General features: G+C 49.7%; 4 protein-coding genes across 4 annotated transcripts; 2 read left to right on the top strand and 2 right to left on the bottom strand.

Moving 5' to 3' along the window:
- Positions 1 to 3,681: 3,681 nt before the first annotated feature.
- F5B22DRAFT_229596 (uncharacterized protein) lies at positions 3,682 to 4,986 on the bottom strand. The gene is made up of 4 exons (XM_047969846.1): positions 4,599 to 4,986; positions 4,525 to 4,548; positions 4,140 to 4,219; positions 3,682 to 3,917 (listed from the first exon to the last, which is right to left on the bottom strand). The coding sequence occupies exons 1-4, from the start codon at positions 4,749 to 4,751 to the stop codon at positions 3,809 to 3,811; spliced, it is 366 nt and encodes a 121-aa protein (XP_047829790.1). The 5' UTR covers positions 4,752 to 4,986; the 3' UTR covers positions 3,682 to 3,808.
- A 2,056-nt stretch (positions 4,987 to 7,042) lies between these two features.
- Positions 7,043 to 10,641, top strand: F5B22DRAFT_229336 (uncharacterized protein). Its single transcript, XM_047969843.1, has 5 exons — positions 7,043 to 7,281; positions 7,339 to 7,393; positions 7,467 to 9,006; positions 9,083 to 9,192; positions 9,299 to 10,641. Exons 1-5 carry the CDS (start codon positions 7,191 to 7,193, stop codon positions 10,377 to 10,379), a joined length of 2,877 nt encoding a protein of 958 aa, XP_047829789.1. The 5' UTR covers positions 7,043 to 7,190; the 3' UTR covers positions 10,380 to 10,641.
- Positions 10,642 to 14,408: 3,767 nt separating this feature from the next.
- F5B22DRAFT_610646 (tetrahydroxynaphthalene reductase) lies at positions 14,409 to 15,858 on the top strand. The gene is made up of 2 exons (XM_047975226.1): positions 14,409 to 15,608; positions 15,680 to 15,858. The coding sequence occupies exons 1-2, from the start codon at positions 14,810 to 14,812 to the stop codon at positions 15,712 to 15,714; spliced, it is 834 nt and encodes a 277-aa protein (XP_047829788.1). The 5' UTR covers positions 14,409 to 14,809; the 3' UTR covers positions 15,715 to 15,858.
- Positions 15,859 to 21,069: 5,211 nt separating this feature from the next.
- On the bottom strand, positions 21,070 to 23,230 carry F5B22DRAFT_610643 (uncharacterized protein). Its single transcript, XM_047975225.1, has one exon. It carries the CDS (start codon positions 22,948 to 22,950, stop codon positions 21,556 to 21,558), a length of 1,395 nt encoding a protein of 464 aa, XP_047829787.1. The 5' UTR covers positions 22,951 to 23,230; the 3' UTR covers positions 21,070 to 21,555.
- Between the last annotated feature and the right edge of the window lie 2,020 nt (positions 23,231 to 25,250).

The following is a 25,250-nucleotide window of genomic DNA, read 5'->3' as shown; positions in this document are numbered from 1 at the left end:
TTCCCAGTCCCCCTTGTTGCCAGCTCTCTCGATAGTATGACCATATTATTTCGTATCATGAGATAACCACCGTTCGTCCGTAATTCCTCTCCATCCATGCACATTGATTTGTCAAGCCAGGATCGTCACATCTTTCGAGGAACCCTTGTTAGGTAAGACTCGGCCTCGAGCAGTTGGTAATCCTTCGTTGTTTCTCCAGGTATTCCCCAGGTATTCCACACGTAATGCCGATCTCACACCTCCACCCCCCATGTTTTCTTGCTTTCTGACAGTTGAATCCTGCCAGGTCAAACAGACCCCTCCCCCAACACCGACTCATACCCCGCCCCTGTCTGCGTCCATACAATGGCAGCGTCGTATCCCGTATATTTCGATGACGGTTGACGGTAGAGTAATGGCAGGCTCAGCTCGGACTGCGGTAACGAAGGAGCTTTCGGCATCGAAGTGAAAGTGCCCCAGAGCTGACAAACAGAGTAGGAGTGAGGCGCCTAAGCGAGCTATTTATAAATAGTAGAGAGACCTCGCATCAGCAAGATAAGCACGGGAAGATGTTTAACAGCCGAGTACTACTGCCGCATTAACACCACCATCGGACAAACGACGCTGCTGCCGCCGGCCACCAGTCAATTTTCTCCGAGGCTTGATGTGGTGACTCAAGGGCAAGCCAACGAACACGTATGCCGCCGTCCGTAAAGTTCCTGCAAGACGTGTGCCAGCCGATTAGCGTGAGGAGGCGTTAGAGCGCATGCCCACAATGGGTGTCTCGGGGACTGTTGCATGAGATGACGATAGATACTTGAAGTTTCGCTACCATTCACTTAGTCCTATAGGCCCTTCGGTGCATGGCTGGCCAGGAAGTACAGTGACACCCTCGAATCGTAGGAGCGCCCTCCAGTCATGAGTATGCATCTTACCTCAGTGATTGAGGTAGTGGGCCTACCTAGTCTTTTCCAGATGGGCTGCTCCAAGTGGAATCGTTGAGGCTTGATGACGTTTTCTTTCATTCAATATGTGTACGCGTACGGCAGATGCCACTGTTTCAGATTTGAACATGCAGGGCCGTTGAGGGCCGCCACTGGTTCATAACTGAGGGCTGATAGTACCTAGTCCACAGGGCTGGAACTAGCCGGACCAATGAATGCTGCGAGAATGCAGAAATAATATCTCAATCCAAACGATATACACCTCTCTATGACGTTGTTTGAACTAAGCAAACCTGCTAGCAAGAGTGTTAGTCGTGAGGACAGCATGGCCGGCTCAGTCAGAACCATGTTAAACATAGCCTCTCACGATCCCATCAATGTAAAAATCATGTTAGCTCGTGCCTTCTCACTACAGGAACAGCCTCACCTTCACCATGAAATTTCCAGTTCTCAAAAAGATGGAGATATCTTTAGATGCCTTGTCGTAGCCCACCACTGATAAACGTTGCGCGACCTCCTTCGTCCCGCGCGATGAGCAGTGGCAATTCAGGACTCTTCGCTGTGTTGAGAAGATGAAAATAAAACTATGTGACACCCTTTTCATGCACAGCCTGTCGCGGAATAAGGCTTACTTTAGCACAGGGGCCATGTTCAAGAGGAGGCCAGTTATGAGTAAGAAATCGCGCCTCATATCGGCGCAGTCCTACTATGTATGCTTCGCTGTTACGAGTTTCGCCCGAGGACTATCAAGGAAGAACATGGTGCAACACTCCTTGCTATGTGCCATAAATATCTACGTGTTCAAGTTGTGTGCTGAAGTCTTTCTGCATCAGATGAAGAGGCGATGTCAGTCTATCACTGCGCTAGCTAGCTGGTGTGCTGAACCGTAAGCGTATGCTATATCGTCTCGAAAGACTCGACGTAGTAGAGTAGCGCTGGAGATTTTCGTACATAGCAAGCCATATGACGCTGAGATACCAGCCAATCAGGATTTTTCTTTTGAATACAGCTAGGTTGGCGATACATGTTGCAGCAAGCCGCAGCGTCTTGTCGTATTGCCCCGAATTTGGGGGTCCGGGGTAGACCAGTGAGCAGTTACCGGGATCTCCAAGGTAACTGATATTCAGCTTATCACTCAAAAGCGCCAATATGCTGCGTATTCTGCAGAACATGAGATTTTAGGGGCGTTGGTTCTCCATTCGGTTATAACTGCATTGGCCTGCAATCGTTACCCAGCATCTTAACCGTTGATCGCTAACCGCACGCCGATCCGACGCGGACAGGTAACAGCATGCGGTCACAAAAGAACAGCGCTGCAATCTCCAGTGAATCCGACCGTGCGAGAAGATATCAGTAAAGAGTAGGTAGAATACGGAGTCACCGGTAGGAAAGCGACTCGATAGCTGCGTCCCAAGCTATAGTAGATATCGCGATGCATCTTGTAGGCAGGGCTGCTCGGCTGCAGATCTACACGGGATGGAACCGCAGATGATGGCCAGCGACACCATGAGGCTGGCTACCATGTGGCATGACAAGCGACTGTAACCCTCGCGCCCGCAGAGCAGAACGCATAGCTCTTCGTTTCAGCTCAGCCGTGATCGCTACCAATGGTACGCAGCGCGCTCGCAGCCAACCACTGCATCATCCAGAACTTCGGGTCATTCTCGGCACTTTCGCTAGGCTCCGACGTCTGTGGGGGGAGCATGGCCTGCATTTGCGGCGGTCCCCAGCTCGCCAGCTTGACCATGCAGTACTTCGTACGTTGCTCCTCTCTCGGCTTTCCTCTCTGCTCCTCTGCAACTGTCGTGTTCGGGACCGAGTCGGGACCGAGAGGATGACTCTGCGCGGCTTGTAGTACTTTGGGCAATCAATGCCTCAGCTCTACCATGGTCACATTGGTCGCACAGCGCGAGCTACCAAAAGTTCCAGGTTCGATTCCTGCACATTGAAAGCGCGCGCGCATACACTATGGCTAAACTCTCTATCGTCTCGCACAGCGCCCGTCCAGCAAGGATTGACTGAAGGAATCGTCACTGCCACCGACATACCGTACGTCTAGTCTGGAGGCGCGGGGGAGGAGTGGGCTCTTTGGTGATACCTCCCGCCACAAGTGAGTGACTGAGAATTGCAGTCACGGCGATCAATCCGTGTCCTGTGCGCTGTCTCATCTCTCCCTTGAAGGGATCGCACTGAACTAGGTAGAGAGAGACTGCCGATCCACATCTGCCGTCCAGATCTCGCCTAAGCACAGACTAAGCATAAGAGATACAGTCGCGCAGGACAGTCAGAACAATTAGAACAATCCCACTCGCCAAGGTGGCGCACGCCTTGCTGCTGTCTAGGACAGCGAAGTCTTGGCAGGTCACAAACCGTTATCGTTCGTCTCTCGCGAGTGAGCGACAGGCAAACAAAACCTCTAGAGGGTGAATATATCGTCAGCTTCTCCAGAATAAGCCACCATTGAGCATTTGGGAATGGCCTCGTAGCACAAATCACACCGCCAGGCCTCCAGCTGGACGAAAACGACACCATCGAATTCCATCCCGAGGCCCGTGTCGTGTCCAACGGCGGAAGGGGCGGGAACGGCGGGAGCAAGCTTGTTCGACCCAGAGATGCGGTTCGGTCACACATGGACACGTCGCACTGCGAAGCTCACTTGCCTCGTGGGCCCCATATCACGTATTGCCTGCCGTGTCTCACTAGAGGAGGCTGATGATACGCTAGGAGTCCACATATCTACCACCAGGCCCAAGTATTGGCTCTACAACACGAGCAGATGTCTCTTCGCTATCCGTCCGGTGCTTGTGACAAACCCGATTCGTTGTTGACGGACGTAATAAGCTCTCAAGACAGATAAAATCATCGCATAAGACATGCACCAATGTCTAATCGAGCTGAACATAGTAGCCGTGCGTGCTATGTGGAGCATACAAAGTAAATGACCGAGTTTTTTGAGGGGATGCTCCAAAATCTATCGAGGACACGGCGGGGCACCTAGCCATCACATTAGACGCCTATGTATCTAGATAGGCTGGCGCGCACCAGGTACAGTATGCAAACAATACGAGGTGAGTATGAGCTATAAACTATGAGACTATTCCATTGATCTGGACACTATCGACACTTGTCTATGGGGAGGAAGGGGAGAATTGGAGGGGTCCTAAAGACGACGGTGCAAATTATAGTTTGTGCTCCGACTGGCCGGTGCGCGCTTACACATTCACATTTGCCGTGTTCGGTCTCACGTCGTATCGTATCGTATCGTATCGTATCGTATACAGGTAATCACAGAGATGCTGTATGTAATCACAAGGTGAGCTGGAATGAGTAATGGATGAGTATGGAATGGCGTAATAAGAAATTCACATGATGTTGCAGCTAAGCTGTGTAGAGGCACGTCAGGCCTTATTCAGACACATATAGCCTAATCCTGACCGTGGGTACGGCAAGGCTATGTAGGACGTCTATAGGACGTAGGTATGTTCGGATCTCAGCTCATCCAAATATACCTACCTATATGCAATTCTCACTGTTAGGACTAAGCCCACGATGGCGGTTGAGGTGACGTGGAGGGAAGGAAGGACGATGGATCTGGACTAACCTGGTGTCTTCGTATCGTGTATGCCTGGCTGTTTGTAAGTACGATGATGTCGATCTAGGCTCTTGCCAGCTCACCCAGTCGGGCAGGCTAGGCGAGAAAGCTCGACTACCTCTCTGGCTCACCAGCACATCTAGAAGTTGACTCGCCGAAAGCCAGAAGTCCAAAAATAGCCAAAAACAGACGATAATCTGGTGATTGGCTCGACACGCTCTCATTCTTCGCATCATCCCACGTTATCACACATTATCACGACAGATGCAGATGTATAGAAAGGCAGATATAGGCGGCAGGTGTTTATCGCTCATCTATGCCGTGTTGAGGCGTCGTCGTGCTCAGCGATAGATAGTAGACGAGTGTGGCCGGGAAGTTTAGTTAAATCCTAGATTAGGTATCTAGGGCGAATGCAGGCGTCAGCAACTGGCAGGCGAAGCTGGTGAAGAAGGTGAAGAAGGTGAAGCTGGCAAGTTCTCTCTCAAGTACATCCAGGTAGGCGCGGCGTATAAGTCAGGTAGCCTTGCACTAGCAAGTACCACTACCTCTTAGCCCACAATTAGCATAGCTCAGGCTAAAGCGGGGAACTCGGGCTGTAAATGTGCTGTAGAGGTCAGAATAGGTGAATGAGGCGCTTGTCTACGTGTGCCACGGCCAAGTCCATCGAGACCAGACGGGTACTTACGGCTACCTGGGTAGGTACATATGTACATTTACTACGTGTAGTGGGTATCCTCGCTGCCTCTCACTCGCAAAACCACACACGCGAATTCAAGACACGATCTCGAGACACGATCTCGAGACACGGCCAGATACAGTTGGGAGTTGGCAGCTTACTATTAGAGACAATTCAACTCATCGCGAACACCCACGGCGCCAAGGCGATTACTCATCGCTTGAACTGTACCTAGAGATCTCTATCAGATATCCCCCTAGGTACCTAGGGCATGGCGTCAATCTGTTACCTCCATATAACCTCCTAATCCTGTCGGACAAGAGTTGGATCTCGGCTCTCTCCCTCCCCTCCCTTGACCGGGATATGGGTAATCTGGCGTCCTCCAGTATACCGGTAAGTCCAGGCAGTGTGTGCAGCATTGCCCAGGTGGTTTGAAATAGATATAACCCTTACCTACCTACTTCTATAGCTATCACTGATATATACATCTGCTGCATATAGATGGTGTGCTCATACATGTACACTGAGTATGTACACATATTGCCTGTATATGCACCCGGCATCAAGCCCCAGCTGAGGCCTTATCGTCACACCCCGGCGTTGGCGTAGCGGACATAGCTATACTTACAGAAACCCGGGCTAAATCCTGCAGATCGATGCACCTCTCGGTAGAAAGAAGAAATGCCTGCAGCACATAGCAACCATCTAGCTGGTCGCCGAGCTTCCAATGAGACCTGAGGGGTCAGAGAGAGAAGCCTGCGGCACTCCTCCCACTGCCAGTCTAAAGTCTCTACCTGGATAGGTAGATACTGCCCCCTTGAACAAGAGGTGGAAGACAGCTAGGCTTATCCTTCCAGAGTGTGTTTCCGCGAGAAATTCTGGTGCGCTTGAGCATCGCCACAGGCACGTCTGACGTACTTCGTAGACGCAGGTGCAATTAGGTAGGTATTCAGAGCGCAGTACATGGTCTTGTATTGCTACTATACGTAGCACATGGGTACGCCTTTGGCTTCTCTTCCATACGACTGCACACAGAGTACTCGTGTGCAGACAACCTCGTTTCTTAGGTTTTGCAGATCGACGCAGATGCCGAACATTCTCTTGGTATTCTGCCACCAACCCATGCGCCAGGCAAGTTGGTAGGTACTTACATTGCAAGGTGCATGTATGTCTCTGCCTGTATGTGTGCGAGTGGGTGTGTCATCAGCCCGCTCATCTTCTGTTATGCAATTCAGTCTGGGTGCCTAGGTATTGTCACATCTTGCCTGATGGCTAGGTATCCCTACCTAAGCAGAACTATAACCATTATTACGTGCAGGTAGCAGTACTTCGATCTGGCAACTTGGTAACCTATGCTATCAGCGGGGTTCGGGTCTGTTTTACACACTTCATCTGTGATGATTAAATCGCTGCTCATGTTGGCGATGGTATAATATACCTGCAGCCACAGGACTGCCTGGGACGCATTATACGCCCGCGTACATACAGATATAGATAGTATACAATACCGTCGAGCTTGGTGGCGCCAGGACCCTGGACCTGAATGCGACTGAATGTACTGCGTTGGTTTTCGCTTAAGATAGCGTGCCTAAGCTCGATCCCTGGAGACATAAGACCCTCGGCTTGTTCTCAAGCAACTATCTTGGCACGAGTGAGGCTGTACTCCCCATCCGTAGAGACACAGAGGGCCACAGACAGCTAGAGCAAGCTTAGCTGCACCTGTATCTCTTCTACCTTTGTTTAAACCTGCTGCTCTATGGTATGGCTTCCTACCTACTTCATATTAGAACTCTGATGTCCAGCCTGCCGCCGCCGCTCTTGCTCTCGTAGATCCCGGTTTCCCATTATTCCAACACTCCCACCTCAGACTTGGATCCAAGCTCAGACTTTGGCTAAGACTTTGGCTCAGACTTCAACATTGACGGCTGCTCTAAGTTCGAAGCCAGCCTCGACTACCCCGCCACTATCCCGCCATTTGTTCAGGCAGCTATTCATTGGCATGGGAGCTTGTCGAGACAAGATGTTATGGTGCACATATTGTGGAAAGGCGTTCACGCGGAAGGAGCATCTCGAACGACATCTACCTAGTCGTCAGTGACTCCCCATCATTGTCGCAAACGCAACGGGCGATTAATGGTTATCTACAGACACAAACGTCAAACCTCATCGGTGTGAGGACTGCCAACTCGGCTTTACTCGAAGGTGCTATTACTCTACCAAACCTCGACGGCGGCTACCTGTCAGATGGAACTGCTAACCGTGCTTGTCGCCATAGAGACCTCCTTGTAAGACACCACGCAACATATCATACTGCAAGAGACGACTCGATGGGGCCTACGCCAGGAGGCCACCCTCCGAACGCAGGGAAGACTCAAATTGCTTGTCTCAACTGCGCCCAGGCAAAAACAGGATGTGATAAGTTGCTGCCTACATGTACTCGATGCCGAGAAAAGGGTCTCACCTGTGAAGTTCGATATGCTAGGCGGTCCACGAAAGCCGCTTTCCGGAACTCCCAAGCATCAAGAAAGCAGTCAGTATCTCTAACGGCCCAGCATGCCTTGCCTCCATCACCACTCATGATGACAACGCCTATTACCACACCCTATATTCCTGCGCCAATGGATGGCAGTCAGGGGCCTTCTCTTAGTGACCCCCAAGTGAAAACACCAATATCACCGCATACCACATCCATCATGATAGATCCTCGCATATCACAACATGGTAACTTGCTCGACAGAAGCCCACAGTCCAACCTACAATCCAGACCAGACCTTCCTTTTTCGCCACTTATGCCTAGGGTGGACGACTTCGTCTCATATAGCAACGAGTTCATGGGTCAAGATATCAATTATGGTACATTTGACGACATGAACTATGAGATGTATTCCAGTAACCAATACCTGGCGGATGCTTTGATGCCAGCGTTGCAAGATTTGAGTCCGATTGCAAGCTCGAGTTCCGAATTGGTTGATTCAATCATAGGATCAGGGCCCACGAGAAGCACGAGTATCATGTCATCCAAGGATGTTGATCAAATCATGTTTGACCCTAACTCCCCATCTGACATTCCAGAGTTAGAAACTGGCGCTCTGATCGCCTCTCAGTCCGGATGGCCGATTGTTCGATGCAACCCTGTCATATACTCGGGAGACTGTCCACGAACCGCTATAATATATCTGGAGTCCTTAGAAAGGAAGTCAAAGCAGAAGGATACATGGAACGCTCTAGAAAAGTACTTGAGTATAGCTAGAATGGATGGCACTGACCTAACATCAGTAGTACCTATCAACTCCTATACTAGGGACCATTTTCTTGCTAAAACTCAGTCTTTCCTGCATAAAGCCCTGGAGATTCATCGCCCTCCCTTCCATAATCACAGTTCTGGCTTTCAGAATGACGACAGACCGAATCCTGGGTCTAGCATGAGCCTATACCTCGTTCTTCCGCCGAATAAGATACTAGAATATTTCTTACGGAGTTATGTCCGCAACCTTTCCTGCCTCTATTCACTTGTACCATCGGGCCATGTCGACCCCAATGAGATGATACTTGGTAATCATGCTACATGCTTATTGGTCTTGCTCATGGTTGCGCAAGGTGCTTCTGCTGTCCCAAGCGAAGAGGCGCGTACCCTCTCGGCCGGTCTCATTGAAACTTGTAGGATCTCATTATTTGACATAATTGAGAAAAATGTCGAAATGTGCGCAGACTTGACGATAAATCGATGCTCTCTACTGTTCACCTTATTAGGAGCCTGGAGCGGTGACAAGTGGCTTATGGATATTGCCATGGGCCAACGGGGAATGTACATTTCGGTGAGACCCTCCCTGTGCTACCCTGATACACTCCCAACACAGGAAACATGTTTATTGACTGAGAGTATCTGTTAAGATGTTGAAGCATGCCGGCATGTTTGAATCTCCTATGAGTGCACCATCCCCTAATCCGACCAATATTGAGGCGGCATGGCGCTCTTGGCTGGATCGAGAAACAAAGAATAGGTATGAGTCATTGGTCATACGCTACGCCTCTTGGAAGTTGCTACTCTATGCGAGCTGGTGTATTGTGGAATTAGTAGTCAGGCTGACAGCTTTATCTTTCGTGCAGATTAGTCTACAATTGGGTCATGGTAGACCAGGAGCTCAGCCTCTTCCATGACGGGGCGCCCGTGATTACCGTCAGCGAGCTTTGCACGCCGTTGCCCGGTCCCGAGCAGCTGTGGATGTCGGGAAATGCTGACCAGTGGATGGCCGCCATGCAATCCAACATCAACTGTCCTCCTGCCAACGCCAGTGCACAGCTGCTCGGCGCGCCATTGCTGGAGCCCACCCTCTTTGCCCTGTTCCAGGAATTTCTGCATAATAATTCAGAAAGCCAGAAGTGGGGTGCTCTGACACCTCATCGGCTGAGGCTGCTTTTGCATCCATTACAGTCGCTGCTGTGGTACCAACGGGAGTTGAAATGCTACCTACCCGATACGTATAAGCTCAGGGCTATGCCATCAAAGTCTGTAGACGAACGGCCTCCAATGGAGCACCAGGCAGATACACAGAATTTGCTCCAGAGGTGGTACAAGCTAAGCAGGAACTACTTCCAGGCGCACCCGAAATGTGTTGTGAGCAAGACCAATCTGGTGCTTTTCCACCTCATCTCGCTAAACGTAGTGACCAATTTTTCTGCAATCGAAAAGCTCGCGCAGCGCGAAGATTCTGCTGCGAAGCATGGCCCCTACATTCATAGGATAGAGGAGACCGTTTATCATTGTGGACAGGTGGTTTCTCTGATGCGAGCCATACCTGTAGACCGGCGACCGTTATGGTGGAGCGCCGCTCTCTACCGAGCATTACTTATTCTCTGGGTCTACAGCATTCTGAGGGGAGACGCATCCTTCCTACAGAATTCGGAAACGGGGATACCCCTCGTCATCGACAAAGTGGCGATCGACGACGAGGCCCTATACAACTACATGTGGAAAGAGGGCCCCAAAGCAGTTCCCGTGCTGTCAGGGCCGAGCAACTCCACCGTGAATCTCGACAACCCTTTAAACGTCCTCAATTATGCAGTGAAGATGATCGACGAGGGGAACAGCTCGCGCTTCAGCGACGGTATCAAGCGCAAACTCGTAGAACTCGCAAAGGCCTGGAACAAATCATCACCTCCCGGTACACATCAGTTGCTCGGTATATAAGATCAACTAGGGTTTTGTTTCAAAATTTGATATATATACCTTCACGTTATTACTATCCAATCGGACCTTAGGAGGCCACTGATCAAGGAAGTATACTCAGCAGCAACCGAATACATGAGCACAGTAGTCCACACACTACACAGAAGCCTAATGAGTCTTTAGGAGAGCTCAAAAACTGTATTATATTATATTCATCACATTATTTTGAAGTGTTGGGCTCTCTTCCTAAGACATTGGTATGCATTGGAATCAGTGGGCGGGATAGGAGGCGTCTAAGATCTGCATAAGGGGTTCAACGATTACTACGCAACGATACTCCAGCACGGCAGAGAGGGAACACCGGTCGCTAACGTTAAACAGTTCACTCTGAATGCTTTTGTTCATTCACTCTTAGTATCCTTTCTTCAGGCATGGCGGCGTTTGCTGGCGAATGGCTCGGTTTGTAGTTTGAGGAGTCTTGCCTTGATTTTTAGATACAATCTTTGAATTAACACTTTATCTGTGCTTCACGTTGGCCCGAGCTATGGTCCTTCTCGCAGAGACACCATTTTTTGCGATTAACCCACGCAAGAAAATTCTTTGTATTCTTTTTGAGTTCCAGTTGACGAATCTCTCCCAATATCTCTTCGCATCAAGCGTTGATCATGCTAGTCTATGCGAGTTAATACTGCCCTCTACATTACGGTGGGTCGTCTTACTGAATTAGTTCAGACTAGGACGCAGCCGCATCGAAGCTGGAGACCAGCATGAAGCTGTGTTCTGATGCTCTAGACTCCCTAACTACCTACATGCTTACATACTATACCTAGGTTGGTCATAATTCTAGACACCCACCCCGGTCTCCTGCCGCATGATCTTTTCGGCCTATTGGCCACGGGACCGATTGCTGTGATTGGTCTCGGCGGCCGGTGAACGAAAATGAGGACGAAAAACCGTTCACCGTCGAAGATGCCGGCTGGTCAGCGCTGGAAGGAAAACCGAGTCCAATCGCGCTACATACTGTATTCGGAAGGGGGCCACTTCTGTCTTTCTTCTGCTCCTCTTCATTGTCCGTCTCTCGCTCAACTGCCTATCTATCTACCCAAGATGGTGCAGCCACATAAAGCGTTGTGTTCTTACATCGAACAGGACACACCTTCTTTTGTTTCAACTATCTGATGTACTTTGCGCGCCGCAGCGGGCGAAGACATCGGATGACATTCGGTATTCCGGGGAGGATTTTTGACAACCGTGCCCCCACGCATGAATACCGAATTGATAGATAAGTGTGGTGTGTATGTTAGTTAGTGCCGTCAAGAGTTCACACCAATCCCAGATTAAAGCCGGGTCGACCCGTAAACGGTGTCATGGACACCTCCCAGGTCTATGCTTGTGTCCGATGACAGGGAACTTTTGAAACCAGCCCTACAGCGCAAGCATATGGGATTGTGTGTAGGCGTTACCCCAGAGTCATAATTGTGGCGTTTTCTTACGAGTGCTATTTATTTTATTTATTCGCAGAACACCTCCAGCACTCTAGTGATACTGACGGTCGACCTGTTTCGGCTCGCAACATCGGGGCCCTTGCCGGTGACCAGTTGCGGCGTATTACTCTATATTAAGCCGACCGGTGGTCAGACTGGTGGCAAGTATTAGGCAGCCGATTGTGGTAGCAAGAGGCGAGTAGGGTCTTCGCAAGCCGGATGTCTCGACTTCGGTTTATGCTTGCCGTAGCATTGACGTCATCGTCTGAATATTCCTGAGAGAGGAAATAACAGGAATTAACGTTGTATATCTTCGCGAGATAAGCACGGGATTCGTTACACATCATGACGACACCTCACTATTCGCAACGCACGATGTACTGGCCTAATATTTCTGAACATGGTGGAAATATATCGTTCCACTGCACCCGTGGTTATGGAGAGTATTTGAGGCCAGTATGGCATGATCCTTGTCGCTAGGTGACTCACTGAAATCGATTTCCGCTGTAGTCTCTTTGCATACACAATACCAACTGTCTAGGGGTGAGGGCCCGTTTTTGGATGATTATGTGAGCGTACTATCCTTGTCCCAGCTTGCAAACCTGCTGGGACTGAGTTTAACTGACTAGGTAGCCAGAGCGGTGTCTTGACGGTCGACAAAGCAAAACCCGATATAGACACCTCTCGGGGAATACGAAGATTCTCCCAATTTTCATACTCGGCAGCTTTTTTGTTGATGTTCGGGACACACAGCAGATAACTACTTGTTATCTACGCATGGCCAAGCCATTGAAAGCGAATAGATAAATCGTTGCCGACGTACAACAGAACTTCGAGAATACCGTGATGTCCTTCCGGTAGTACAGCCAATCCTGGTATTATCGTGACAAACTCGGAGTTAGGCAGTAGAAGTGTAGGGACCCCTTGCCAAGTGCAATGCAAGCATCTGCATGACCGGGCAAATGCAGGGGTTATTACTCGCATACCATCCCATGTCTTCATCGGTATCATTGCTGGGTAAGGGGGGTTTGATGAGCCCACCCCCCCCTCGAAAGTTGCAGCATATACCCCTCAAGCTACACTACTGGGTGGTGGGTGGGTGAAGAACGAAGATGATCGACAGCAAGCCTCACGTACCTGGAATTTCTCGGCACCAACACGTCGGTACGCAAGTACAGTAAAAGCATCATTCCCGCCGCGCCTTTCCAATCGTGGACAAATGAAATGACGGGGAATCTCCAGCCAAAGTTATTCTTGGTGGTTTTGAATTCAACGCAGAGGGATAGGACTTACCTACGTAGTAGACTTTGGGAGCGCACGGCCAAGCGTGTGTGGTAGCTCGTATCAGTGCCGGTCCTTGTGGGACCCTATATATAGCAATGTGAGTAAGAAGCTGTATGGCGCAAAGCCCCCGGTTTCACGTTTGACGGCTCAGCGAACGGTTTCAATCTAGGAGCGGAGATGGCGTTCAGTCAAGCGACACACCATCCATCCTCACTCATCAATGCGATCAAGTAAATACCGATGGTGGCAACCTCTGGGAGAAGGCATACCGATCCTGGCAGAGCAATGTAGAGGCAGTTTGCTCCATGTGCCGAGGGCATCGCGGCGCGAACTGCTGAAGAGGCTGAAACGCATCTTTGTCGTCTGCAGGTCAAATGACCTCGTTATGGTCAGGGATTCACACACAGCGCAGATCTTGCGAATCAATGCAACACCCCGTCGCTACCCGTCCCAACAAGATGGGTCGCAAGACAGGACAATCAATATACCAGGGATGAGGGATACACCTTATCTTATGTAGATGGGCGAGGAGAGTCGGCACAGTCTCCATGGAGCAAGCAGCGGAAAGTTGGCACGGCGGTTCGCAGCTACTGTAGGTACGTGGTGGTGGGATGGATCCAATCAATCTCATGTGAAGATGTGGTAGAGTGTTCGACGAACTAATGGCTAAGTACATATGTCGCTTAGAGAACTTATCTCTTAATTCTCATCCTGCTTACCTAGGTATCTACTTACCGTCGTGAACGTAGGACACAGGTCCCTTTATTTACCCGGGCATGTATCCGATTAACCTTATCACGTATAAGGGTCCCCTTACTTGAAAATAAAAAGTTTATATGCCTTTGAAATACTTATCCTGCCGTACCAGGTATATCAGATTGTCCTTACATGTGTATGTGCATATGTAGGGACTAAGATGAGGAGGCATCATCGTCCTCTTTGAGTTTAACTGCGTTTACTATCGCTCCCGTCAATTTTCTCAATCGCAGACTCATACGAGGCCATTGGTAATTTGCATGCCTATCTTTGAACCTAAATAGTAGACAATGGCATTTCAGCTGCAGAGCGCCCCAATGGATTTTGCTGAATACGCTTGGTCCCATCCATGCCCCAAGCTCCTCCAGCTCGGGAACCCGGATGTCCGATGGGGGTCACTACAGGGCCAGAACACAACTTCTAAGTCGCCCTCCCAAACGAAAACACCGCTACTACGGGCTTCCAGGCTGCCGCATAATGAGGCATTTGGATGATATGCGCCAAAGGCTTTGTTAAAAATTTGTAGGTGTTGATTGTAACTTGCACGGGCTTGGAGGCAAATCCATATTTTAAGTAGATATTGTCAAAATAGGGTGAAGAAGGGTTAGTTTTGATACCGGACTATGGATTTTCATCGGACGCCATGCTGTCCGACCGTCTCCGGATATTGGCCATCTAGTCTCCATCTCCCTGCTTAAACTTCCCCAAAGAGAGTCCTCCTCCGTACCGGGACTCCAGAGTTCGATGGTAAGTCCGCTATAAGAGAAACGGCATTTTGGGCACCTTTATTGTAAACAGTGCTTTCTCATAAAGATTTTAAAGCATCCCCTGCAGCAGGTCACACAGACTCAATATTTCTATACCAAAATACCCTCTTCTAGCACTTCCTTGCTATCTTTTCCCCTTGACCATAGTCAATCGGTTAATATGTCTCCTGCCACTACTTTAGAGCAAGTACCCACCGAGCCGATGAGCAACCAACTCAGGCCCCTGACAGGCAAGGTTGCCCTGATCACGGGCTCCGGTCGCGGTATTGGACGAGGAATCGCGCTGGAGTTAGGTAAGCGTGGCGCCTCCATTGTTGTCAACTACGGCCGCAGCTCCAAATCCGCCGAGGCCGTCGTGGAGGAGTTGGCCAAGCTAGGCTCCAAGGCGGTGGCTTTCCAAGCAGACATCTCTAAGCCGGCCGAAGTAGCTGGTCTCTTCGACAAGGCCTTGTCTCATTTTGGTCACGTTGATTATGTCGTCTCCAACTCTGGTATGGAGGTATGGTGCGAGGAGACCGAGGTGACCCCGGAGCTGTTCGACCAAGTCTTCAACCTAAACTGCCGGGGCCAGTTCTTCGTTGCACAACAGGCGCTCAAGAACTGCAGCGAGGGCGGTCGCATCATCCTAACCTCGTCCATCGCGGCTCAGATGGGCGGTATACCCAATCACGCGCTGTACGCAGGCTCCAAGGCCGCTGTTGAGGGATTCACGCGCGCATTTGCTGTCGACTGCGGCCGTAAGCGCATCACTTGCAATGCCATTGCCCCCGGCGGCATCCAGAGCGACATGTTCGACGAAAACAGTTGGCACTACGTCCCCGGCGGGTACAAGGGCATGCCAATCGACACTATCAAGGAAGGCCTTCGTAAGATGTGCCCCCTTGACCGCGTTGGCGAGCCGTCAGATATCGGAAAAGCGGTCTACTGTTTGATTAGTGAGGAGGGCGAGTGGATCAATGGTAAGTCTTCCTGTTCTGCTTTTTTCATATCATGATACATGCTATGAGCACATCAGCTTACTTTCTCCAAGGCCAAGTCATTCGATGTTCGGGAGGCGGTGTCTAAACTAATTACCGCGGAAGGGATTTCTCTCTCAAGGCTCTTACTAAGTACATGGCACGATGACGGCGTTTGTTCTTATATGATGCACATGAGTGTTTTATGTAGCCCATTCAACAGTTCGCACGATATAGACAAAATAGATACTAGTATTCATGTCGTGTATACCGTGTTTGTACCAATCAGCGCTAGCAGTTGGTAGCCCCTTTTTCCCATCTGCAAGTGATATTTCTGGACGTGTCTTTTGTACTCGCACAAACGCTTGATCTGACGTGTGTTACTACTGAGAACTTCTGACAGGCACCCCGTGCATTCAGCGTAGCACATTCCGCCCGTTACAGTGCTACCTGTATCGAATATTACTGGATGCCATCCTAGCGTGGCCATTTGTTAATCTTCATCTCGTTGTATAGTTACTACCCGTTCCATTACCAGACTGACACGACTTCCAAATTGATATTCTGGGCGCTCCTATTTATGAGTTCCTAATAGGTTGCTTCTGCTTATTACCTAGGACGATAGGATGGCTAGGCTGATCATCCACCCAGCTCGCCGTATATGGCTCACCCGCCTCCATGATACCTTAGGCAGTATCATTGGCCGGGTAACATCTTTTCTACAATACCATACGGTAGCTAGCATTCTGCCTGTCTACGCCACATTTGCCAAGGGGATGCCTACCGATACAGGATGAGACGAGATAAATGCACATCACTAAGGTAAGTAATGCCGACCAAAGTGGCGCTTCCCCCAGCCGGCCCCCTGTTATCATTCGAAAGTCCCAATAGAAGATAGAGTATAGGTACCTATATTAGTACCTACCCGCGCACTAGGGAGATCGACGGAAAGCTCGGCCCCGTTTCATGGGATTGGGTGACATGGGGAAAGATAGGACAGCGCAGGACAGGGTACCTCAAGAATGGTTCGTATGGTTCCGGTAGATGCGATCCACCTCCATTGCGCTACTGTACCAAGAGGGCGCAGCCGCAATTACGCATATTATGTATTCCATACGGGCTGGGATTCGATGGACTTTTCTCCGCAGCTAGCTAGCTGGCCAGCATGTCAGTCAGTCAGTCAGATCGACCATTCCTAGGCGTGGCTTGTGTAAGCATCCAACTGCAATACACTCGTAATAGATAGATAGCTCTCCCTCCTGTAGGACAAGTATTGAGCAGCGTGTCAGCCAGCCCTACAGCTTGGCACGTTTTGGTTTCACAATCAGCACATGAGCTTCGCTACCACCCTCCAGGAAGAAAGAAAGAAAATACGCCGCAGCTTTACAGGCAACAGCTAGCGAGGTGGTGTATGGGCTTAGTAGGTAGGGTAACTTTTGGAGATCGATTGTTATCCGTTTCCCTCTTCTTTGACAATCGGTTTAGTATTCCATCAGCTGCACCGCCTGGCGAACTCGGTGAGGTAGCAGAGTTGATACCCTGGTTACATATCTTGTGTCAGCTGAGAAAATCTCACGCTCGCATCTCTAAAAACCCACGTTCTCTGTCTTTCATGCGGGGTTCTCGCTTTATATTCATTGCGCGCCATGGTTCCCAGAGAGGACGAGACCATCTTGGCATGCAAAGATAGAATACAACCACAAGTATGGTCCATGGAAGCAATGAAAGTCGAAACACGAAGCAGACCGAGGAAGCCAGCGAAACCGCCACAATGTCATCGGAGAACGGGACCGAGAAGGATTGACAAGCATACACACACACACAGAGAGAGAGAGAGAGAGAGTGAGAGTGAGAGATAGGAAGATGGCATGGGCAATTTTTGCCTTTGTGTTCTCACTCCTTACCCCATACGTAACCGTTTTCTTTTGTTTCATCGTCAATCAATCGCCCACTCAAAATGTTACGAAGCGCATGGGGGTTGGCACGCATCCGTACACCACCTCGCTGCATCGTTGTGCTTGTCTAAGTAAAGGGTATATTGTTATGAATAATCAGATCACTCTACGTAGTTCTTGAGGTTTTGCTTCGAAACAAGAATGGCATCTCATTGACAGCGTTTGGATGTTGAAACTGCCAGAAGCATCCTCAGCAATTCAACCTAACATACCTACCTTATTTCGTTAGACATGCATTTGATGTTACGGGAGGATTTTCTTGATAGGCGACTTATTCTGGTCGATTACACGACATGATCTGTGACCATGACACGACAGAGCCCGTAGGGCTGGCCACCTGGCTGTCTACGCGACTCATTGTAGTTCTCACCACCCTCAGCAGTGCCATCGCCACCACCACCATGGTGATTCCAAATCCCACGAAATATGCCACTTACCTGTTATTCAGATGGGATGGTGGTGTCATTATGTTACACAAGGACTTGTAGCTTTGACGTAGTTGTCTGTATGCATTGCATGCCTTGAGCAGGTACGCGAAGATCAACGACTCCCATGACCATGATGCACACGCGCACACCACGCGCGAACTGGGTCTTGATCCTGGGTTTGCCGCGAGAGGGTCGCACGTTTGTCAGCGCCGTAGGATCGGATGCCATTATCAACCTGTCAAAATGATTAATACGTCCGGGATTTGCTCCGGTTCTTCTTTGCATTCCGTTGGTCGAATGTGCTAAAGCATGATAGATAGTGTACAGACTTTGAGAGATCTTACATTGGAGCCACCGAATACGCGTTCTTTTTTTGTAAAACGGCGAGTATAGTAGATTCTGCATTAAAGCGTAAGACTCGCTCGCGCTACGATTCTGTTGCTTTTGAGAAATTCGTCGAATATATTGGCCTTCTTTTGGTTTCTCTCTCACTTTGGTCCAATTCTCACCTATTGCGCTGTGCTGTTAATTGGTTGATTATGCAGGATTATATATTTGAGGACCAGGGACTGCAGCACTTGGGCGGGAAAGACGACGCAGTGAGACGAGCCGACAAGTCGCAATATTACCCTACTCACCTACTTTATCCACTATAGTTACGCCGAGTCAGCTCCGTTGTTCCTGGGGCACCAAGGAGAACGGGGCATGAGAGAAGAGTTGTCTCGGCTGGTCGGGTGAGATAAGGATGCAGTATACATGACTCTGCAGACCGCTAAGGTGTGAGAGAATATGAATCATGAAGATCACTGCTTTGCTGCGTTGTTACCGTAGGATACAACGTGGATATAACACAACAAAGCCTCCCGGCCTCCACTCGGTGGATGGGAAATGCGGAGGAGACGCGTTCATTTACTATGTAAGATTAGAAAGAGAAAAAAGAACATGCCATGACCGGTTCTTACACAGTATTCTCAGCATCGTGAGGTCGGTCTCTTACGATGATACAAGCCTACAGGCGGTTGGAGAGGCTCGACCCCACAACGCCTGACCGTTGGATCGTACGATTTGTAGCTTGTCAGTTCTGTGGCAGGCAGGCGTTCGCAGGATTGGGATCTTTCTCAGCCATTGGGGCAACAGCTGGGGTATGCCAGGGTGGAATAATAATAGCAGCATGATGATTATGATGTGCATCAGCTTGAGCTGGGCGATAGTTGGAGTAAAGATTAGGTAAGTAGTGAGAGTAGTGAGTGGCTTAAGCAAGAATCTGTACGGGTTGAGAATGCCCGAATATGCTTTGTGGCTGCGTACGGTAGGCTTGGACGAGCAGTGAGTCAATGTTAAAGCTAGGCAATTGTATAAGTAGAACAAGTCTGATTATATACTGGAAGCATATAATAACTAGTAATATAGACAGACAGTTATAAAGTAAGTACGGGGAAAAATGGATGAGACATTCACACTTGATTCAGCTCCATAACTTGATAGCACTATCATGATGATTATTACCTATCTGGAAACCGGTAGTTGATGCTTTGCCGCCGTGCCTGGCACCACCTTAGTCAGCGGACTACATTCCGAGAGAAAAGACGCGCAGAAGAACAGATGTAAAGTGTAAAGTATACAAATTACCGCACTATTAGGTACCTAGTTATTACTATATATGATAGTAGATACCTACCTACCTACTCACTTGTTACGTTACAGCGCATCTAAGCGTAAGTATAAGCCTCGCGGTCAGTTCCCTAGCATATTTTAACCGTACATGCCTACATACTACCTACTTAATGTAATAGTTCCCTGCTCCCTTGTTTCCCTGCAATGGTCCATTATAGTCTATCTGTACGCGTATCTCCACATGCCTGCCTAGTGTAGGATGCCGCGTACCGAGCAGAGCCGAAGTGCGAGAAACATGCCTAGAAACCTTGGAGAGTACCTACTATGTAGGCAGATGGGTTACAGCGGGGGTCGACCACTGTGCTGGACCCTGCTAGGCTACCTAGGTAGGTATCTAGGTAGTGGAGAGGCCCCCACGGCATCCACTGTACAGCAGGGCACTATTACCAAATTACAGAAGATATTGTGGAGCAGAGAGATTACAGTAAAAACACCACGCAGACGAGCTTGAGGTTATACTCGAGAATAAAAAATGCCCTTCTAATTGGAAAAATCTCACTCTCCATTTATGCTTAGTTGAAACTCGGTTTACTCGGCTCTCTCGACTTTCTGCGTGTTGGCGACGTAATCGCTTCGGTGGGCAAATGGCATGTGTTACCTGCCTGGGTATTGTGTGTGTTGGTGGAAACCCTCGTCTCTGTGGGAGATGGGGGAGAGGGAAGGTCTGGCAAGGTCAAACAAACGTGTGGGGATGGCCCCGGACTTCGTCGCGGCAGAGCTCGAGTTCTAGACTTGCTACCAAGACGTCAACGATGCTAGTAGCTTGCTATCAAAGAGGTGGTCCCATCCCATCCCATCCCATCCCACTATCCATCCATCCACCATGAAAATCAAACGTCATCCTGGAGTCCATCTTTTTCCCATTTCGGCATCCGATCCGTGGCAAGCTAAGGTCTAGGCTACATTAGTTCCCGCCGAGTTACTTTGAACCTCCCATCAGTCAGCTAATCAGTCGCAACCGCATAAATAAACACACACACTCACTCAGACACACAACACATACACACTCTTTCCGAAGGCGTTCTCGATTTCGGTAGCCCGGTACTTTTACTATACCCCCTCCGCCATGCGAGAATAAGTAATGCATGTGAGATGGTGATCCTTAGAACGCGAGACTTGCCGTTCTGTCCGTATTCGTCGCCTTGGTAGCCACTGTGGCGGCCGGCCATGAGCTGAGACGTCTACGTAATAGCGTCTTATAGCAATTGATGAAACAAACCGGTCGTGGTCTCTTGCTCGCCTGGGAAATATGCTAGACACCTCGGATAGGCGGATGAGCGCTCATGGGACGTGCTAGAGACTGCTCGTCAACTGGTAATTGTCCAACGTGGAGGTATCGCCTCATATCATTATCACCTGGTTGGGCTGGCCTCGAGACTATTGCATTTGCCCTCGCTCGTCCCAGTGCAAGATGCTAGTTACAGATTCACGTAATGATTGTAGCATAGTCTTAACATATGTGGGTATTATAAGATACTTGTAGCATTCCTTACATAATAACGATAATTAGCTTGACGAGCCCCTAAACTGCAGAATGGGCTCCTAATAAGTTCAAAACGATACAGCACTACTGGCGATTTTCCGTTCGTCCAGTGCGTACCCTCGACCAATGACCCTAACGCCTAAACGCCCAGGCATGCCACCTTAACGCCGAACTCCTTATACCCAACCACCAATTATAGAGGGGTGATAGAAAGAAAGAAAAGAAAAGACAAGATAGAAAATCAAAGTCCCATACTTTGACGCAAGGTAGTGATACATATGCGGAGCTTATTCCCTTCCCAATATCTGAAGTTGAAGGCCTCGTCTCGTCAGGGTAGGAAGGATTGAAGGCCCTCTTGTATATCACCATCCTGCTACTCCCGTAGAGCTCCATAGCCCGCGACGCCAAACTCATGTGATGGCGAAATTAACGTTCATGTCCGGCATATCAAATGTGCCCACAGTGGAGCCGATGTCCATTCTGGTTGTATAGTTGATCATGGCCTTCGCCAGCTCCGGGTTGTTAGCAAATGCGGCCTGAACTGTATGACGAAAGTCGGTAAATAGACCCTCGAGCTTCTGGCCTGCCTGGTGCACCGCGTTCATCTTCGTCCATTTGCCATTTCCTTCAAGTTGGAATGTTCCAAGGCGAGTGTTGTCGATGCCTTGCGGGTCTTCCATGATTTGTGCGGTCTCGCCTTCGGCACATGACCGACGCGTGCGCGCATGAATGTCTGCAATTACCCGGACGGCGACCGCGTAGAGCATTGCGCGCGTCTCTGCTTCACGTTGGTCCGCACAGTTCGAGGACTTGATCATCTTATTGCATTCGTCCAGTGCGTGTTGGTAGCTTCGGAGGAAAGAGTCAAAGTCGGCAGATTTGGATTGACTCAGGAGATTATATATATTAGAAACTCCTTGTAAACACCGGATGAGGCATGTACACGAAGCATCATTTTGTTGACAAGGTTGTATTGGCTGAAGGATTGGTGTCATGGTCGGACTTGGAAAGTAATTTGACCCGAGGCTATTTGGGGTTTGCACCTGAGAGTACGGTGCTGGTTCATGGGAGATCTGGTTTCCCCACAACGTGGACATCGTCATTTGCGCGGGCGTCTGTATTGCAGCTGGTCCCGTCATAGGTATAGGGATTTGCATTGGCGGCGGAATCGACGACATGGCAGCGTCGAATGACTGAGACCGAGCGTGGGGACTTGGTATGTGAGTAGCCGGAAAAGGCATGTTCGAATAAGTTGCCATGTCTGCGGACTGATGCCAAGGTATACCGGAGAATACGTCTGGAGGTGCTGACATTGGACCTTGTGTTCCCATTGTACCTTCGTCTATACCTAGAAGGTGAAAATTGGATCCTAGAAATGGATTTGTATTCATGGAATCGTCGATACTATACGGAGACGGCGTGCCACAATTCGTTTGTAGGGGGTGGGGGTGGAGGTTGACGTGCGGCGAGGGCCCTTCCAAGGCAAACCCCATATGTTCCCGACCTTGTCGACCATGGAGGAGATTTGAATCTGTGCTGGGATTGTGCTCTGCCTTCTGTTTCGTAGATCTAGAAGAGGGCGAATAGTGGCATGCGATTCCGCAAGCGAGGCAGCGGGTACACATAGGACGACCTTTGGAGCATTTGACCTTTGCCAAAAAGCATCCATCGCAAGATTGTCGCATGCGGGGCGCACGTAGTTTCCCTCCGTTGGCGGCCATGGTTCTGCGTCTTTTGGATTTGGATTTTGGCTTTGAAATTGGAGCCTCTTGGCAATCGGAACTGCTTTGATCTACCACTGCCATGAGACGTAACGATGAGTACGCTCGAGATTTAAGCTGTCTAGAAGATAGCGGAGAAGCGAGGGGTGCAGTGTTATGGGCATGCTGTGTAAGAGGAGGATTAGAAGGGACAAGAGGTAGCACAAGAGCTTTTTAAACTGACCAGCCTCCGAAAGGAGAACTAAGTAGTATTCCGCTAAAGCATGGCCAAAACCTATTTCCAAGATAACCAGGTACGAGAGTTAAAGCCGAAGGCTAAGTGAAGATGGATGGCAACAAATACCTATGTACTAAGGTAAAAGAACACGCCAGTCATCGGATGGAAAGATGTCAAATAGTGGGGATGATAAACCCCAACCCCAAGGGCCAAATGTAGCAGACTAGACCTGCTGAGGAGGCGTGTCGATGTCGACAATGTAGAAGGAAGGGATATCTGATAGAAAGGGCGGTTACCCAATGCTTGATTAGCTGCATGCATCGACTGGGATTGGGGCCTGGCTGTAAAGAACGGCTGAGACCTCTCTTGCGTGCCTACAAAGTACACATGCTACTAATTACGACGCTGTCATACGGGCCTGGATGCTGTAATCCACATCGGATGGCTCTCTTAGAGTACTGGAATGTGCTAGGATATGTATGTGGCATCGTAGAAATTGGGACTTAGGTGCATTGGCGTAGACACTGTCGACAAAGCAGCATAATAGGTTAGTCGGCTACAAGTCCAGCACGTAGTAGATGAGTGTTAGCCCTCCCAGCGAGGACTCAAATGTCGAATAGAGTGCTTCGTAAGTGGTGCAGGATAGGCACGGGACTAGGTTAGCCAACGCACTTTCTGAGGCTTACGCAGGTCAAAGGCATGTACTCATATGTACTCGTACGTACAACCCTCAGCGAGCGCCAGACATCAATTCGCTAAGCAGAGGAGCACTGAGACGGAATATCGAGAGAGGGAGGACACCTAGGAAGAGGTAGAGGATAGAGAAGAGCTTAGGTACTTAGTCCAATCCAGTAGGGTCTGGTGTAGGTGAGGGACAAGAAGAATCCCGCGTAAGCTAACCCAGTTTGATGATGGGTGCGTTTATGGTTCATGGGCCGGTACATGGCAGTCCCTATGTGGCCTTTACCGTCGACGAGCCCTGGTCATAGAACAGATCGTGGAGATGTTGCATCATCATGGACCGGGGTAGCTCCAGACGACGCGGGCGGGGGGGGGGGGGGGGGTGGACGTGGGCTTGGGACTCGCAGGGACTCGCAGAGACTCGCAGAAACTAGCAGAGTATGCGTGGAATGCATGCACGAGACCCCACTGACAACTCGAAACGCAGACACGCAGACACGCAGAAACGTGAGTTAGCTTGGGTACGCAGCAGAGGGACCAGACCGGCTCCGAAAGCAGCTGAGCTAGGCCAGATGAGGCTCGGCACCGAGATGTAAGCCGTACGTCGCAGTCTACTGTAAGCAATCTGTAACGATAACCGCTGAGTGCCTACCTAGGTGCTTGGTTAGGTTGATTGATTGATTGATGGATGGATGGATGGCATCTAGTGAGGGCACCATGAGCGGACTTGAAACTGCCTGCCAGTGCCACTGGGAGGCACATCCCCCAGCCAGCGGTGGCAGCGCATACATGGACTGCCAGTCTGAGATGAGATGCAGCTGGGTTCTCCGTGAAAGGTGTACCTATGTGGGTGGAGAGAGAGACGTTTGCTAAGGGGGTACCCAGTAAGCAGTCGGATTATATTGCTTACTTCGCGTCGCCCCCTAGCTTCTGGCTGTTGATTTAGCGAAGTACACACATGCTTGTTTGGGGTGTACCATACTTACTTCGTACTTCGTACAGCACGGATTGAAGCAAAGAAAACGTAGGTAGGCATGGTATGGTATGGTATGGTATGGTACCGGCTCTGGCAGCCAATGTGTCTCTGCAGTACTCTGGGCGACGCAGCAACCAATGTCCAAGGTTGCGAGCGTTGTTCTCCGACTCCAGGTTAACGGCTTAAGGTTAGCCATACACCATACACACACGTACGTACGTAAGCACGGATGATGCCGAGCTGCCCAAACGGGCATCTTAACAGAACTCGAAGCAAGCTCGGGAGACGGGTCTTGCATATCTAGTAGAGGTAATATGTAGGTATGGATGTAGATATGAATGTAGATATGAATGTAGATATGAGTGCAGATGTGGGTGTAGGTGAGGTAAGTAGGGAAACTTGACTTTGGGTGTCTTAGACACTTGGTAGATACCTTATGTACATACGTAGGTAACCTAACATACCAATATCCCGTAAGTACTATCTATCTAGTAGGTATATCTTGCTTGT

Source organism: Xylaria bambusicola, assembly GCF_022495145.1.
Source record: "Xylaria bambusicola strain CBS 139988 unplaced genomic scaffold F5B22scaffold_27, whole genome shotgun sequence".
Lineage (NCBI taxonomy): Eukaryota > Fungi > Ascomycota > Sordariomycetes > Xylariales > Xylariaceae > Xylaria > Xylaria bambusicola.
The sequence above is the reverse complement of the archived record's forward strand: the minus strand, read 5'-3'. Positions and strand labels throughout refer to the sequence as shown.